Below are 19,300 nucleotides of genomic sequence, written 5' to 3' on the forward strand. Positions count from 1 at the left end.
GTTTACTAAACGTTCTGGAAACCAATAGCAATTTCTGAAGCCATAGTCACGCCCACAACACATGCGTCACTTCCTGTGGTGCAGCAGCCATTTTGTCTTTCCGTGAGAAGTGCCCTCGCCAGACGTTCCGATATCTGCAGTTCCTCGTGGGAACTGTCAGCGGTAGCGGCGCATTCAGGAGCCGTGCACCTGAGTTCCGCCGGCAAGAGGATGTCGAGCGAGGAAAGCTACCTTGCTATCCTACGCTACCTCACTAACGAGCGGGAGCCTTACGCTCCGGGAACAGAGGGCAATGTCAAACGCAAGATCCGCAAAGCTGCCGCCTGCTATGTGGTGCGATCGGGCACGCTGTATTACCAGCGTAGGCAGCGGGACAAGGAGCGCTTCACCGAGCTGGAGGTTGTGCTGCAGGACGAACGCAGGAAGGGGCTGATAGAGAAGGCGCACATCGGGGCGGGAGGCGAGCACCTGACCCGGCACCAGACATGGCATCTCCTGTCCCAGCGCTACTGGTGGAGAGGTGAGGGGTCCTGAGGGAATGAGTGCCCACAAGAATGCTACAGGGATGGGTGGATGGGACAGTTACACGTGGGGAGATCAGGAGGTGACCCTGGTGTGTTCTCCATCACTGACACATCAATACACAAATGCTCGAAACGTGTGACTGGACCTGGAGTGGGCCTTTTCAGTATATAGTGTGTAGATGTATAGTACACTTAAAGGGGCTGTCCATATTCAGGCCACTATTATTAGACAAACCTTATTGTTTGCATAGCGATCTGAATCTCTGCTTACTGTTATTCATTCTGCTTCTTTCTAGTGGATAAAAATCAGTCCATGGTCATGTGATGGGGACAGAGGTGCACAGCTCGTTACCAGGCAGATGTCTGATTACTGTGCTGTGACTGTAACGACCTGTGTGGCCGTCACATGACCATGGACTGATTTTTATCCACTAGAAATAATTGGAAGAAATGACAGCAAGCAGAGATTTATAAACTGTGAGAAATCGATACAGAAAGTATATTGGAAAACTGTACAACTTTTCATTATACAAATAATATTTGTCTCATAATATTGTCTGAAACTGTAACAGGAATCTGTCACATGGAAAATGTAGAACTGTTTGCAGACAGTGTGTTCTAGAGCAGGAAGAGTTGATCAAATAGATATAGGTGTGTAGGTAAGGATTCAGTTTAACTTCTCATTTACCTTTTGTAATCTCACCTGTTTCTATATTGAAGGGCAAGGAGGCGGTCCTATCAGTTATTGACAGTCATAGAGTAGAGGCTTTCAATCACTGATAGGACCGCCCCCTTGACGTCTCAATATAGAAAAAGCAGAGATTTCAAAGCTATATAGCTTTGTAGAATTGGATTCAATGGGGCAGACTTACTCACACCAGCCTTTATAGCCCCAAAGCTGGCAGGGGATACGTATATTCCACAGGGCTATGTGCTGGACTGTAAATGTATGCCAGCTCATGACCTTCGTCAATCCCCTTTTTCAAGGAAGTGACGACTATAGCACAGAATCAGAAAAGTTAGGGGCCACACGGTGGCTCAGTGGTTAGCACTGCAGCCTTGCAGCACTGGAGTTCTCGGTTTTCCTGCCAAGGGAGAAAAAACATCTGCAAGGAGTTTGTATGTTCTCCCCGTGTTTGTATAGATTTCCATCCCGTACTCCAAAGACATGCCGATAGGGAATAATGTACATTGTGAGCCCTCATTAAAAAATAAAATAAACAGACAACCCCTTTAAGATGAGTGGCATTCTGACATGTCTCCTTGTATTGCCCACCAGTTTATTGAAACTTCATTGACTCCTTACTGAAAATGTGGAGTTATGCTTCACTGTGCGAGATGTAAAATGGCACCAGATTTAAAGAGGACCGCTCATGTACTGTGACATTGCCAGTATGTGCCCCAGTTGCAGAGATATCAGTGCTGTTGGTTTCAGCACTGATCTCCTTGCACTGTCAGAGGGACTGGCCTTACAACTCACCATCACTGGAGCAGGGCAATCCTCACAGCCTAGAGATGATGCTGAGCTGTAAGGTCCACCCCTCTGACAGTGCAGGGAGATCAGTGCTGAAAGTAAAGGCACAAAAATCTCTGCAACTGGGACAAACATCAGCAAAGCCGACAGTGCTCTGAATTCAGCATGCAGTCAGCTTTCTAGCGATATATAACACTGCTAATGTCAGAAGACATGAGAGGTCCTCTTTAATATCCAGCATCAGCCATTGTTGATAAATCTGGCGCAAATTACTTGCCGATGTCATCCGTGTGAGGCCTGTGCTTCCACGTGCCCATTCAGTCGATGAATAAGAGCCGTGGGAGCACGGCTACAAAACCGGACAGGAGTGTGCTATTGCAAATGATACTGGTTAGATTTAGAACATCTGACCGCACCCTGCTGCTGCTTTCCTTATACTGTGTGGTCACAGAATCACAAGTGGTAACTGCTAGTTTTGTGTATATTACATTTGTTGATGTGGTAACTAGTAGTAGGAAGTCATTCACAAGACAAAGCTGTTTTGCAAACAGTGTTGGGTGTAGTAGAAATAACTTTACTTAAAGGGATTTTCCTGCCATTGCTTAGACTCCCACAGATCAGGAAAACAGGAAACTTTTGTCTCCTTCGTTCTTAATGGAGTGGAGGTTGGGCACCGCATGCACATTGATACATTCATTTTGATGGGAGCGCTGGAGATATCCTATGGGTAGAAAATATATGCATTGATTTATTTTAAACCAAGCTTTTATGTGAAAAACACTTTTAAGAGTTTTTTTTATTGTATTTTTATTTGTCCATAACCTACCTATAACCTAGTGACCCTTCATTGCATCCACTACTGACATAGATAATCTCACGTAATCTGCTCCCCCTTCCTGCACAGAACAGGTCTAGAAATCTATACCATAGGCCTCAGCCAACTCTATTCTATTGCTACAGCAATGGCCATGACTATGTTTTAAAGACTCACTAAATGTTAATGGATCAGGGTAGACGTTAATAAAGTAGGTCTCCTCATAATTATATACAGATAATAGAATAAAAAATCTACAATCTGAAAATAAAATAAATGTAAAAAAGAGATATTTCACTGTCTGGTTTAATAAATACATTTTAAAAAATCTTTTAACTGCATATCAAAATCTTTCATTTTTCTTGTCTACAGGCATTCTGAAGCAAATGAAGGATTACATCAAAGAGTGCCCCAAATGCCAGGAAAAGGTTGACCGCTCACGTTCTTCCACTGATCCTACAGAAATGTTGGAGGAGTTTGGGATTGAAATACGCTTAGATGGCAATGAAACCGACGATGAACTCAACAATTCGGTGTCTGGAGCAACCACAGATCCTAAACCATCAAGAAAAAAGCCAGTGGCAAAGCATGAGCTGGTTTTTGTACGTGCACTGTTTGTTATAGTATTTGTGGTGTTTGACATCCTTTAAATGTAGTAATTACAGTCAATTTCAAGAAAGAATGAATGGTTGATATTAAGGATAAATAATCAGTATTAATGCTTGGGAGCAGTGGGGCCTATAGAAAAAAAAATCTAATTGTGCCAGAATTGTAGTAGCAGCACCTAGTAAATGATTCAAAAATAGACCTGGTGGAGGTGGTGAAAAGTCCTCTTTAAAATAATAAAACCTAACACAAAACTGTATACATTTAGAATTACAGTAATAACTACCACAGAATGTATGTAGCGAGTAATTTTGGCTACAAGTCAACACCATAAAAACAAATCGCATAAGAAAATGATGCCAACACATTATTTGCTAAATCCCCTCCCCCAATATAAATTTTTTATTTATTTATTTTTGTAAAAGCAGCTTCCTCATACTTCATATGGTACCAGTATGCAGCACAATCTGTCATATACCGTCATATGGCTCTGTGAACAGAAAATAAGTTAAAAGAAGGTTATGGCTTTTGGAAGGCAAAGGGTAAAAAAAGAGAGAAAAAAATGCCTATAGTGGGGAGTGGATAAAGCTTCAGAAATCCTCCTTTAACCTTTACAGACAAAGTTAGAAATAACATGCAGAATTGCGATATCTTATGGACATGTTCTTCTCTTTTCCTTCAGGTTGACAGTAAAGGCATAGTGAAACAGACTTCTTCTAAGCATGGCCAGGCAGTACTGGATCAGCTGAACCAGCAGCGACTTGCCAACCAGTTCTGTGATGTGACGCTGCTCATAGAAGGAGAGGCATACAAGGCCCATAAGTCAGTTCTGGCTGCCAGCAGCGAATACTTCAGGGAGCTCTTTATTGAAAAGGGAGCTGTCTCTAGCCATGAAGCTTTTGTGGATCTTTCAGGTGAAAAAAAATATTCCTTTTTCTTTGTTTGTTTAATGTTAAAAAATACTTCATCATCAGTCATGGAAATCAAGATTTATGGAGATTAATTTTTAAGATGAGTTTCTTCTTTAAAACAATATCAAAGTTATCATAATGGCTCTTACAGATCTGGAGCGATTTGCTGGTAAAAACACTGTTAAGAATGGAGATCTGACACCTGCTGTTCTCAATTCCTGAAGGTGTTTTTAACAGTTAAGTGCTCTGGATCTGTAAGGGCTATCAACATCATCTTAGTATATGTTTTAAAAATTAGATCTTTATTTCATCTTTAAAATGAATGTAAGATGTTTCTGATGGCCCTTTTAGGGATCTTGAGATATAAGGGCTAGCTCACACAGAGCTTTTTACAGGCGGATTTTGCCTCGGAATCCGCCTGCAAAAAAAAACTACCATTCATTTGAATAGGAGCCCCTCGCTTTTTTCCCTGCTTGTGATTTTTTTAAAAAAAAATTTCCCACTAGTGGGGAAAGAGAAGCGATATGCCCTTTCCTCCTGTGGATTCCACGGCTGAGACAGCTGCGGCGTCCGCGGCGTGAGACTCACTCCCGATTGGGCCCATTCACTCAGGCATAATCAGGAGCGGGATGCCGATGCACTGCATCGGCATCCCATCGTGGCTAGCCGCGCGGAGAGTTCATACGGCAGAATGCACACATGCTTCTACCCAGGTGTTGATTAAAGGTGCCTGCTCATATGCAGTGCTAAGTGGCATTTGACTATGATGCAGATGTCTACCTTCAGAAAATATGTAGATATGGGTGTTAGTATGTTTTTTGTTTTTTAAATGGTGGAATTTAGGTTTTATTTATACATCTCAAAAGTATGAAAATTGTCCTGACTAGATTTGCCCCCCCCCCCTTTTTCAAATGTTATCACCACTTGGTAGGCATCTTTCACTTTTGATTTTGATCCCAAGATGTCAGGTTATTGGGTGGTAAGTGGAGTGTCCTGGCTTCGTTACCCTCTAATCTTGACTGGTATCTTTAATGTTCTGCGCCTGAACAACCTATTGGCTAGTTCCACCCCTCAAGTAGGGAACAGGCAAACAACTGCACTTTTCTGTCTACCAGACATTTGGCATCTCTGTCATCTGTACAGTGAAATCTGTAACAACCACCCGAGAATGCATTGAAAATGGTCTTCTACAGGGACAATCTTTTCAAACAAGAGGGACAATATACCAAAAAGAAACTGAAACCCACCCCAGAAAAAAAAAAAAAACATTTCTACATTAGAGTTTTTAGTTTTAAGAGGTGGTCTTTTAGAGAGGTTTTATTACTTTATGTAGAAAACATCTTTTCATTTCCATAATAAAACTTAATGCGATCATTTGCTATATCTTTTTATTGATTAGATTTTAACTGCATTTCTCTTTCATTCGCTGCTTTTATAGGATTTTACAAGGCCAGTTTCCTGCCACTGCTAGAGTTTGCATACACCTCTGAGCTGTGCTTTGACTTCTGCAGCATGGCTGAACTTGTAATGCTTGCTCGACACCTCTACATGCATGAAGTGCTAGAAATCTGTGAATCGGTGCATAAGCAAATGGAGGAGAAGCAGCTCACGTTGTACCAGAAAGGAGATGTTCAAACTGTAGCTTCCGAAGCAAACGTTCAGGTTGTCCACGTGGAAGAGACAGGGACTGTAGGCACCCCACAGTTGTCTGTAGTGAAACACTTAGAAAATAACCAACAGATTATTACCTTGGAAAATGTGAATTGTGAAGCTCCAGGAGAAATAGCAGCAAGCTCAGCTTCTCAGCCAGATACTATTTCAGCTACTGTATCTGTGGAAGCCGCATTACAGCTGACAAATGACAGTGAACTCCCTGTAGCCTCTGTCGAGGGCACGCAAGTTGACCCCATTGATGCCATTTACATCTCAAATTCAGCTTCAGTCCTGCAGCCTACAGTCCTTATCCCTGCAGTCATAGGTGTGTCATCAGTCCATCCTCAGCAAACTGTAGAAATAGTTCAAGAAGTTATTACATCTGAAGTTCAGATTAGTTCTGAATCCTCAGAAACTCAGTCCACTTTCACTAACATTCAAGCATCTGAATCCGAGAAGATGCCCAACAAAGAAAGTGTTGTTGAGGAGCAAACAGGAGAAACTAGAACCACCTTACACTCAGAAGCAACATCCCCTCTTAATACCCAAAATTCACCTCCTGCAGATGTGGATATGGATGTAGATGTTGGTATTAATGAGGGAAAAGAGCTCAAATCGAAGACGAAAGAAACCTTGAAGAGGAAGCGTGGTAAGCCGCCCAAGTCTGCAAAGTCACCAGCAATTGAAGGGAGTGTCTCTGTCCCTCCAGTCCCTGGTGCTATTGATAAAGCATCTAGTGAAGGAATTGCTGGTAGTGCTAGCTCTTCGCAGGTGGACAGTCAGACTTCTGAAACATCCGAAAGTCCGGGGTCTTCAGAAATGGACCCTTATAAGAGTAAATTACGAGAGCGATCTGTTGAAGAAGGTGGATATGTACAGTTGCACAGAGGCAAAGAAAAGAAGAATTTTAATAGAAAATCAATTCCTAAGTCTGCAGTTCAGCAGGTACGTATTTACAACACATTTTGTTTGCTTGTATACATAACATAATATATATTTAGTATATTTCTTTGACTGGGGCCCACCTGGATTGGGACTCACTTGCAAGTGAATATATTCTGTATACAGCTCAGATAATCTCCCTCCATTGATCCTGTGCCCTGATGTGGGCATATCACATCACATAGATTCATAAATCATGAATTGCACAGAGTATATTCACATAGGCAGATTTGTTGCAGAAATTTCTGCAACTGCCCCATTCATCTGTGCTTGCTGCTAGAACATACTCATTAATAGCTTCCTGACTTCCGCCATACTATTAACGCAGATGTCAGGTTCTTTTATATTATGAACTATGTAAATTATATTGCCATATAGTAATGATCTGAAGAATATAGATAATGTCATTTTAGCTGCACAGTGAATGCAGTAACAGAAGACAGAGGAAAAAATGTATTCATGCCACGTTCTTAAAATTCCACCCCATTCTGAATTTTTGTTTCCAGATTCACAGTACATTGTATGGAATAATAAATGGTACCATTGCGAAGTACAATTTGTGCCATAAAATTAAGCCATTATACAGCTATAAAAAATATATAATATATATATACACACCGTATTTTTCGGACTATAAGACGCACTGGACCATAAGACGCACTAAGGTTTTAGAGGAGGAAAATAGGGAAAAAAAAAAATTTTAAGGAAAAAAAATTGGTGAAATATTTAATAACCTAATAATATAATATTTCACCAATGTAAATAGAACCGGGGGCTTTCGGACACAGGGATACCAAATGTGTATGTGTTTCACAGTAATGTTTTTGTTTTATATGTATTCTAGGGATATGGGGGTGATTTGAACATATATCTCTATCTGTCTGTCTGTCTGTCTGTCTGTCTGTCTGTGTCTGTCTTTCTGTCTATCTATCTATCTATATCTAATCTATCTCATCCATGGATGGAAAGAGACACCCTGCAGTGAAGCTATGCAAGAAGAGAAAAAGGGGCGGGCCAGACGGGTGAAGGAGGTGTGGTTTTCTAAGCAAACTTGAAAACACGCCTCTTTCACCCGTCTGGCTCGTCCCTCCTTCACTGCCTCTCACATCTTGCTCCGGCAATGAAGCCACACAGGCAGGGAAGTAGGGGCGGGCCAGACGGGTGAAGGAGGCGTGGTTTCAAGCTTGCCAAGAAAACCACGCCTCCTCCTCCCATTTGGCCCGCCCCTCCTTCCCTGTCTGTGTGGTTTCATTGCCGGAGCCAGATCTGAGAGGCAGTGAAGGAGGGGCGGGCCAGACGGGAGAAGGAGGCGTGGTTTTCTCGGCAAGCTTGAAACCACGCTTCCTTCACCTGTCTGGCCCGCCCCTACTTCCCTGCCTCTCATATCTCGCTCCTGCAAAGACGCGACACAGACAGGGAAGGAGGGGCAGAGCAGGCAGGCACCGTGCTGCTCTCCTTTTGATTCACACAGACGGGACACAGACGCTGCACACGCTGCATTCGGACTATAAGACGCACACACATTTTCCTCCCATATTGGGAGGAAAAAAAGTGCGTCTTATAGTCCGAAAAATACGGTATATAATTTTAAATTAGACAAAATTATGAGTTTTGGAAAGTTGGGAATAAAAAATGAAAATCGATAAAGTGGCAGTGGTGTAAAAGGGTAAGATTGAAGTGGAATTTAATTTTTTTTTTTAAATTTCAGTAACATATCTACTATTTGCACATTGACTACTCCCTTCTGTGAGTTAAATTCCCTAATAACTGTGTGTGCCAATATCCTGCCTTACCAATGAGTTCATTTGGAATATCTGCCTTCGTGTATTTCTAGATCTAGCATTAGTATCCCTTTATGTGTATTTCTACCTACGATCTCCTAATCCGCAATCATAGCCTTTTGACAGTGTTGGGCTTTTTTAAGAGGGCCTTTCATGCCCTCAGAGATGTGGGGTATTACATTCTGCTAAAAAGCCAACAGTGCCCTGAATTCAGCGCATTGTGAGCTTTGCTGGTATGGGTCCCAGTGCTGCAGATATCTGTGCCGTTAGTTTTGGCAAAGATATCGCTCCACTGTAAGAAAGGCAGTCCTCATTAAATGTTGTACTCCTCTCCCAACTCAGTATTATCCATAACGAAATTGTCTGCCCACAATGGCTCACATTGGAATCTGCACTGATAGCCCTGATAGCTCTGGCTCATACAATTCTAGCAGCTTCCAAGGTAACTTATTATATGTTTCCATTGTGGCAGAGGGATTTTGTTTTAAGTATTGGTAACAAAACTTAATTTCACCCTTATTACTACTTGTTTTTTAACCCCTTCTTCCCTCCTGGCTTATCCCCTGATGTTTTTGTTGGGTGGAAACGTACTAAGCTTCGCTACTTCCTCTGTGGCCAGCCGGTCTTCACCAAGCAATATTTTTCCAACACATACTCCCTGCCTCGCTCAGGGGTTTTTAGGACTACACAGGTCTTCCATTTCCTCCGCTCTCTTACCTCACTCAATCTGGAGATTTCCCCTACCAGCTTTGAGAGACTTTGTTTAGAGCAGTGTATAGGGGCTCTCCGTCTTTTATATACAGTTTTTAGGGTACACTTCAAAATTTGTTTTTCTTTTCGTCTTTTAAAGGTTGCCAGGAAATTGGTGCAAAGAGGTAAAAAGAGGATGTTGCCAACCAAAAAAGAAGTCCCAAAGGTAGAAGAGGAGCATAAGTGTAAGGAGTGTGACATGGTGTTTCAGCGAAAGTATGCCCTGATCATGCACAGCGTAAAGCATGACCAAATGAAAGAGTTCAGATGCCCAGTAAGTCACATATTTGGTTTATATCATGAGTACTAAATGTCAATATAGAAATGTAATTTCGTATATATTCTATCACATTATAGTACTTCGCCTGCTGTTTTATTTTAGGTTATATAGCTTTAATGTGCTGCCATTGAATGCTTTGTTTCCCCGTCCCGTCATTTTTTGTTCAGCCACTTGTTGGGAAAACTGCGTTTCAACTTGGATGATTATTGGAGCAATTTCTGCTAGAATTTTACCCAGCTTTCCGGGTGCCTAGTTCAGCATACTTTGCTATACTTCTTCCTGTAGCTGGTTAAATAGGTAGATTGCTTTCTGCTGTAATGGAAAAAACTATGAGTAATCTTGTAGAAGCTGTAAAATAGGCCATTGAAAGGGGTGGTCTCATGAACACAATATCCTATTGGGTCACTCCTTGATGACCATATTTTTAGCCACTTTCATGAACCACAACTTCTAGCAGCTCTGGCTTGCCCATGGTTGGTGGGGAGCAATTAATCTAAAATGCAACCATGCAGTGCTTTCTTTGCAGGGAAAGTGAATGGCTGCTATAACCAAAATGTGTCTGTGTATAGATAGATTCAATATCTCACAAAAGTGGGTACACCCCTCACATTTGTAATTATTTAATTTTATATATTTTCATGGGAAACCACAAAAGATCTGACACTGTTATACAATATTAAGTGGTCCATGACAACACCATGATGCTGGTGGATGTTAGAGACCTTGCTCTCCTCCACCTTCCATTTGAGGATGCCCCAATAATGGTCAATAGGGTTTGGGTCTGAAGACATGCTTGGCCTGTCCAGTACCTTTACCCTCAGTTTCTTTAGCAATGCAGTGGTAGTCTTGGAGGTGTGTTTGGGGTGGTTATCATGTTGGAATACTGCCCTGTGGCCTAGTTTCTGAATCAAGGAGATCCTGCTCTGCTTCAGTATGTCACAGTACATGTTAGTATTCATGGTTCTCAGCTCCCAGTTTGATGCAGTGTTCGGCGTATGGTCTTAGCACTGAGAGGCTGACCTCTCCTTTAAAGAGTCCAATCTCAAGGGTCCTATCTATACTGGTAGCTTATGTAAATTGAATTTTCCTAAATATATTACTTTAGAAATTCTGCTTTGTTCTCCTGCTATGTGACCTTATTCCTCCCATTATTTACACAGCATTGCTTTAACCACGGACCTATAGGACAAGTGACGTCACTTACTCACTGCTCTTGCCTGCAAGACAATCAGCTCAGCTAATTGAAGTTTGCCGATAAAGCCAACCTCTCTATGTAAACACACAAATTGTTCTGTACAATCATCTGTATATTATCTGATCTGCATAAGTATTGTGTGTCCTGTTCAGCAACAGGGAGCATGGAAGAGAGAAATACAGGAAGTGAGCAGAAGAGACTGCAGGCAAAGCTGAAACAGTGAGATGGGAAAAACTCTGTGTGAGAGCGAAAACGCTAAATTTAAGACACTTGCTCCCCATTCACACCTGAGACCTTGCACACAATCTGCCATTTTCTCTTAGGGGGTGTACTCATGTTTGTTTAACACTGATAGATAGATTTAGATATTAGTTTCCTAGTGATTTCATAGTTCCTTCTCTACATGATATGCATTTATGTATTTTTTATGTCTTGTAGTTGTGTAAGAAGGAGTTCCAGTACAGAGCATCATTGCGAGCCCATTTGATAAGACATGCTCGCAAAACGGATCCAGCGACTGTAGAGACGGAAGCCATCAAAGGAATGACCAAACGACAATACATATGTGACATTTGCGGAAGAACCCTTCCAAAAATGTCGTCTTTGAGGTTGCACATGCTCAAGCATACTGGTGTTAAGCCCCATGCATGCCAGGTAAGTTTGGGGCAATAGTTAAATTCAGTTTAGAATGTATTGCCAGAGGTTGCTGGTGAATTTTTAATTAATTTTTTTAAGATAGCACTGGTGGTCCTAGGGATGGGTGCTAATTCATTTAGCGGAAAACAATTATGTTATATCTGATATTATAATTTTTTTTTGTTTGTTTGTTTTAGGTTTGTCAGAAGACATTTACTCACAAGCATGGTTTAAAGATGCATCAGGCTTTACATGAAACCAGTAAACAGTTCAAATGTCACATGTGTGATAAGTCTTTTGTGACAAACCGCAGTCTGCAGGAACATGTGAGCACACACACAGGTAACTTGAATACATTAACCTTGTGTCAGATATTTCTGCACCTCTGAATTGTGTTGGTTACTTATGATAAATGACTTTTAGCTTGTGCTTCCCTTCTTTTAATTTTAGTCTTTCTTTTCTTTCAATTTTGTAGGTGAAATGAAGTACCTTTGCACAATGTGTGGGAAGTCTTTCCATCGAGCATCTGGCCTTAGTAAACATCTTAAGAAGCACAGGCCCAAGCCTGAAGTTCGGGAATATCACTGCACACAGTAAGTTTCTCCTTTTACAATAATGCCAATTTAAGGAGTTCACATCTCTGCCTTCTACCATTATTGTGATCCATTAGAGGATTAACGAAATAAAACACAGAAAATTGGTTTCATTAGGAATTTTTTTTTTTTTTTTTTTGGGGGGGGGGGTTAAGGATGGTGCTGTTTTTTTCTGTATTCCTGATGGAAGCTGGCTAAAAACATAGAAGCGAGTAAAAGGCAGATACCACGGGAAAGTAACGTTGACAAACTTGGGAATGTGAAATCCAATTTGTAATCCTACCATGTTGAAACACAAGGCAATACTGAGCCTTCTGCTCAGTATTAAAGAGAACATTTCACCACCTCCATAGACTCCAATTCTTAGCATCTGTTAATAGTTGCCGCTCTACTGATTCTGCCCGCACTTTTCCCAAGCAATCAATGCTGTTATCTTTGTTGGCTGTTAGTCGCTGTATTGTCAGGAGAGCGGTGTCAGACAGGAGCTGACAAGGGGTGTGATTCTGGCACTGGCTGCCTCTGGTTGGAGGTCTTTATCACATCTCCCTGTCTGACACTACCCTCCTGACATTACAGAGCTTAAATAGCATATCAGGCATCAAAACTAACTGTACTTATTGCTCAGGAATTGTGAGGACTAGAGAATAAACTTCAACTGTGCTGGAATCAGTGGAGCTTGGTAGGTGGTGTGGTTCAGCACTTAGTAATATCAAATCTTCAAAGGAGATGAAGTAGAGTCCCAACCCATCAATGAAACGATAATAGAGACTTCAAAACTCCAATTGCAACTTAAACAGTGGTTCCTTTATTTATCACCGATCTGATCCAGTGTGAAGGAAAGGACATGTATAAATAATCTATCCAAACACAGTAGAGATATGTATCATATATACATATCTCTGCTCTGTTCCGATATATTGTTTAAACATATCCTTCCTTTCCTTTACACTGGATTGGTGATAAATAAAGGAACCACTATTTAAGTTGCAATTGGAGTTTTGAAGTCTCTATTATGGAATCAGTGGAGCGGCGCCTATTATCAGATGCAAAGAAGTTGAGTTGGTGGAGGTGGGGAATGGTCGTTTTTAATGAAAAAAATAATTGCAGACACCAAATATGTCAGAATAAATCCCTGGATAAACAGTTGGATGCAATGGTGGCGGAACCTGATGTTTCTATAAAACCACATTGTGTTTCCATTTTCCACCTCTGACTTCAACAGAAGTATAATGTGCAGTAATGTATATTGCCGAATTTACATGCAGTTAGACACATTGTTCTCTATGCAAGAATTCTAGGAACTGTTCTTTGGCTGAAAGTGGGGCTTGGGGATAATATGCTTTATACGGCTTACATGAAAAAACATTTGTACCTTCTGACTTCCGTATTGGATCTAGGTGTGAAAGAAGCTTCTCAGAAGCACGGGACCTACAGCAGCACATGAATAAGCACCTTGGTTTGAAGCCCTTTGAGTGTGAAGTTTGTGGGAAATGTTACAGCTGGAAGAAAGATTGGTACTCGCATGTAAAATCCCATTCTGTTACGGAACCATATAGGTAAGGTTAACTTGGAATTCAATGTAGCACTGACATTTGCATCATTTATCCTTAAAAGATAGATGTTGTGTATTTTTTCCCCCCTTTTTCTTTTCTCCTGATTCTTATCTGCTTATTTTAATAGCCTTCATGTTTCTTTCTATATATTTTATCTCATTACGTAACTGTTTCATTCTCTCAGGTGTAACATTTGTGGAAAGGAGTTTTTTGAAAAGTCTTTATTCAGGAGACATGTCAATAAGGCAACCCACGGAAAGAAAGGACGGATCAAGCGGAATATTGAGCGAATTTGTAACCATTGCGGAAAAACCTTTACCCAGCTGAGAGAGTTCAGAAGGCATGTGAACAATCATGAAGGTAAAACGAACTCTTTATTTAATTTATATTTATATTACATTTCTAAATCTTGTAGTGTCAGCATTAGTCCAGTAGAAGGCATACAATGGAGTAGAATTACGTCCTATTGCCTGGCCATCTAGATAGGTTAGGATTATCTGAATCAAGGTGTTTTCCCCTTGTCATTTGGTGCATCAGTTGCTAAGACATCACAATTCTTGTCAATATGAAAAGTGATCTCTTTGGAAGAACAAAGGCATTGCCACTAACCTCTTATAAGCAAAAAGCTAATTTGCATAATGACAAAAACTGCAATGTCTTGTCAACATAACATATTGCTATGGCAAGCCTGGGAACCTTCAGAAGGCTCCAAGCAGCCATAATAACCAAACCAAAGTAATTGGAACTCTTGAGTTGCCATGGTTGAATCTGACCACAGCATCCTAAGAGGTTAAGTGCCTGTGATCAAGGAAGACGTGCTGCCATCATCTTGTGTACTGTCAACTTTATTGCTTTAAATATATACTACCCAATGGAGCCTGTAATTTGCAACATGTACCGCCTCATAGATTGTAATGCAGTTGTAATATTTCGTGTACTGTCATTTCTCACACTTCCTATTTCTTTTTATCTATCTTCTTAAAGGGGTAAAACCATTTGAATGTCTAACATGTGGCGTAGCCTGGGCTGATGCCAGATCCCTAAAACGCCACGTAAGGACACACACTGGAGAGAGGCCATATGTTTGCCCTGTGTGCAATGAAGCCTACATAGATGCCCGTAATCTACGGAAACACATGACCAAGTATCATAGCAACTATATTCCTTGCAAAATTATGTTGGAGAAGGACAGTTTACAGTTTCACCATCAAGGAACCCAGGTTGAGCATGCTGTCAGCTTCCTGCCAAATGAGGTCGAGTCGCATTCAGAGATTGTAACGGAGGAGATTGAAACTGTTTTAGTATCTGGAGATGTCATTGAATCAGTTGAAGATGTTGCTAATGTCCAGAATTGTTCAGCTGTGTCTTCTCTTTCTGACCAAAGCATCATGCAAGTGGTTAACTATGTACTGGCCCAACAACAGGGGGTTAAGCTTCCTGAAGTGACCGATCACATTGAGACTGTGGAAGTGGAGGTTGGCCCTGTGTCAGAGGTCCTATGACCTGCTATATAAATGTGTAAATAGTTGTATATAATGTAGCACTTACCAGATATTCTATGCCAATACAGTATGTGACCCTTATGTGTAAAGATATTTAATTGCTTTGCTTATTTTGTGAATTTGCACAGATTGGTTTTCAGTACCATTCTTAATATGGTTAACCGTACAAGTTGTAATCATTTTTTATGTATATATGTAAAGTTTAGGCTTTTGTTCCTATGCCCATTGAAGATAGCTGAAATAAACTTAATTTCCACAGTTGTCTATTTACATATGCATTTCATGTATCACTGAGTCTTTGATTTTGGGTAAGATATATAATAAACGGGCACTTCTGTCCAATGTGGGTTTCCTCAGGAGAACTTTTCTGACTGCAAAGCTTTAAATCGCAGGTGCCCAATACAAGGTCCTTGTCTTTAGTGGCCTCCGACTGGAATGAAGCAGCCTGAGGCAATAGTATCATGTGGCGCTTCATGAACCAGAAGGGCTGAATCCGCTGCTACATATTATTTATTGCACTAGGTAGTGACTGATCATTTACTCTCATATCCACACTCGTGTCCAGGTCAGTGCCCGCTGCATGTTGTGTCACAATGTGGAAGAACACCAGCACATAACGTACTGGTGTTTGTCAATGTCTGGTATAGCTCTCCCTGATGGTAGGAACAATTGCAAGCCTGGACAGTAGTGTGGATAGGTGAGTAAAATTAGCCACTAGTTCTATACTGTTTGAGGGTAAAAAAAAAAAAAAAAAAAAAAAGTGTTTCATGTACTGTGTGGGGTCCAAAAATATTGGGTCATATGTGTTGTGGGCTATAGGGGGGGCGCACAGCAGTTGCCCTTGAGACTTGGGGCCTCATAAGACCCCTCACTTCACTACTGTCTCTTCTTGCAAAGCACTGATGTGGAGCTGTATCTCTTCTGCAAACAATGCTATAGAGCAGGAGACAACATGGTTGCAAGGACCGTAAAAGAAGTGATGACCTATTCTAATGGTCAGTGCATTTAAGAGCTTGTCCAAAACTTTACTCGGGGGCATAGCTATAAGGGGGTGCAGAGGTAGCAATTGCAACGGGACCCAAAGGCCTCACTACAATATACAGCAAGAAGTAGCTTTAAAAGAGCATGCACATGTTCAGATCAAGATACAACTTTTTTTTTTTAAAAAGAAAAAAAAACTTGAACATCCAGGCATACAGCACTGTACTTGTGATTTTACTCACATCTTATGTGCTCTGTCTTTCCAAACCTGCACCCCAATGACTACATTTTTAGCTTGCAATAAACATACCGAGTTGTCCTTACTGTGCAGCATATCACAGGCTGTTTACTAGGAAAAACCTACATTGCCTAGGTGTGCACCTTGCTCTGTGCACTTCCTAACTGTCCACTTTTCCTAAAATAAATTATTCTTGTACCTACCGCACATGCTACATTTGTTAGGATGGCACATACATGGTTATGTAGCCCTAGGCTAATAAGTAGCTATAGAGAAGTCAAAGACAAACTGAGCACGCTTGTCCTAAAGAAAGATGGACTACATGGATTTATTTGATGTAAAACTATGTTCACGTGGTGCATTTTTGTAGAAAAAAAAAACTGCTTGCGTTTTTTTGTTCAAAAACACATTACACAGAATAATGTCCCATAGCAGCCCCTGCACACAATAATATTCCAACAATTTTTGCCACTCATGTGCTATTATTATACTCTGGGGTCTCTTCAGATCCCAGAGTACAATTAGCAGAGGCGAAAAACAATGTTACTCGCCTCTCCTGCACTCCAGAGCAACTCCCTGGTCTCGTTGGCGCTTCTGCCTGATGTCAGTGACCACTCATTGAGTCTTAGGGGACCACGTTGGCGTCATTATATGGCTTGACCTCAACGTATCACTTAAGACCCTAACAGTGGTCTCTTACGTCAGAGAGATGTGTCGAAGACAGCAAGGAGTTGCTCCAGAGTGGTGAGTAACATGACTTGACATCTCCCTCGTGACAATAAGGAGTGAGAGGACTAAGAGAGATGTCAGTCATGTCCAGGAGGTGTGTAACAAGCGGACAATGTGTCTAGATTGTCGCTATTCCTCGCCCACTGTGACTACTTAGGGTAATTTGCATATGACTTTATATGCATTCAAATATTTATAACTTCACTTTCTTGCAACATATAAAAAAAACAAAAAACTTGATAGTCTTCAGTAGTTGATACCTTTTTAATGGCTAACTAATAATGATGACAGATTACAACTTTTCGGAACGTCTAGGCTCCTTTCTCAAGTAAAAGGAGCCTAGACGTTCTGAAACGTTGTAATCTGCCATCATTATTAGTTAGCCATTAAAAAGGTATCAACTACTGAAGACTATCAAGTTTTTTTTTATATTTCCTACCCACTGGCTAACACGGTACGAGAACAAACATTTTTCTTGCAACAGAAAGATTGCAGGACTCATCCGCACTTGGTGGGTCAAGGTATGATGGGAGAAAAAAAAAACAAACACCTAATCAGACCCCGTTCAGATGTGGCATATTTACTGTGCATTTTTTAGAATAAATTCTACACAACAAAGACTAGATCTGAGTAGCATTAACATCACTTAGATTCACATAAAACATATCTGTAGGCCTCCTTCTGTCACAATCTCTTCTAGATGGTGTAGTTTGTGTTCACACTGTATTTTTTAATGTTGATTTCATTAAATATTTCATCATAGGAAACTTAGCTCTCCCCTGGGAGAACAACTGAATGACACAGATCAATTTTTGCTACAGTTACAGGACATAACAGCAATGAAAAGTGTATACACATATACAGTAGAGTTAATCTGAACTTCAGCAACTGGTTAAACTGTTGGAGCCTGATATCTTATTATAGAAGGCAAATAAAAAAAAAAAAACTATGAAAAGTCATTGGGAATACATGTTTAAGTGACTTTTCATAGATTTTTGTTGTCTTGAGATAAGATATCAGGTTAACCAATTGCTATGTTTGTATTTGTCAAATAAACCTACTGTCCAATTCATTTAAATAGAGCTTGTGGAAGTAAATGCTTGCTGCCAAAACAAACCAGTTCAGATGAATAAAACTGATTTTCAATCTTAGAAATTTCTGCAACAAAATCAGTTGTTGGTAAATCCACTTTTATGAATGGAGTCATAGGAATAGCCTCTTTTCTCGTGCTAAGTAGGCGACTTTTGTTGTTGCGATAGTTAATAAATATGGAGATTTATGTGTAATTTAGTTGCTAGGAATAAACCACAAAAATCATTACTGTAAAACAGAAGCATGTTATGTATGTTAGCAACTCATTTCTAAAGAAGAAATAGCAATAAATAACTAAGAATCTGAACAAACATGAATGCCACAGGACAGGACACAGGGATATAGATATCTATAAATGATAAACGAAAAAAAGGAATTAGGATATTGATACCAGTTCAGTATATCAGGAGAATGCCCCAGTCCATGGAATATACACATGATGTAATCCTACATAAAACAGTGCTTTCATCTGCCCACCAATTCAGCGTCCATGAATTGAAAAAATCCAGCATCTATTCCTTTGTATAAAACGTAACTTTTATTATGAAAAAGTTTTCCGGAGCATGAGCCGCTCCATAAAATCAAATACAAGTATGCATGATGGCAGAGATGAAATGACGTCTGACTGACGCGTTTCGGGGCGTTATTGTAGCCCCTTAATCATAGACTATGATTAAGGGGCTACAATAACGCCCCGAAACGCGTCAGTCAGACGTCATTTCATCTCTGCCATCATGCATACTTGTATTTGATTTTATGGAGCGGCTCATGCTCCGGAAAACTTTTTCATAATAAAAGTTACGTTTTATACAAAGGAATAGATGCTGGATTTTTTCAATTCATGGACGCTTGTACTTACACCTTGGGCTGAGAGGCCGAATTTTCCGAGCACCTTCCTTTCTTCATAAGGTAATGGACATTTTTTTCTTTTTAAATCAGAAGATCTGTGGGTGAGCTGACATATGTTATTTATTTAGTCAAGTCCGGATTCACCAATTCAGCATCCCTTAAAGATTAATACTAGGTTATTTGCAGGTAAGGCTTTC

General features: G+C 40.6%; 1 protein-coding gene across 1 annotated transcript; it reads left to right on the forward strand.

Moving 5' to 3' along the window:
• The first annotated feature begins 77 nt into the window (after positions 1 to 77).
• On the forward strand, positions 78 to 15,469 carry ZBTB11 (zinc finger and BTB domain containing 11). The gene is made up of 11 exons (XM_075264961.1): positions 78 to 520; positions 3,185 to 3,414; positions 4,101 to 4,332; positions 5,768 to 6,927; positions 9,556 to 9,729; positions 11,369 to 11,584; positions 11,764 to 11,908; positions 12,042 to 12,159; positions 13,557 to 13,715; positions 13,897 to 14,072; positions 14,697 to 15,469. The coding sequence occupies exons 1-11, from the start codon at positions 211 to 213 to the stop codon at positions 15,212 to 15,214; spliced, it is 3,438 nt and encodes a 1,145-aa protein (XP_075121062.1). The 5' UTR covers positions 78 to 210; the 3' UTR covers positions 15,215 to 15,469.
• Positions 15,470 to 19,300: the final 3,831 nt, after the last annotated feature.

This window comes from Leptodactylus fuscus, chromosome 2 (assembly GCF_031893055.1).
Source record: "Leptodactylus fuscus isolate aLepFus1 chromosome 2, aLepFus1.hap2, whole genome shotgun sequence".
NCBI classification, from domain to species: Eukaryota; Metazoa; Chordata; class Amphibia; order Anura; family Leptodactylidae; genus Leptodactylus; species Leptodactylus fuscus.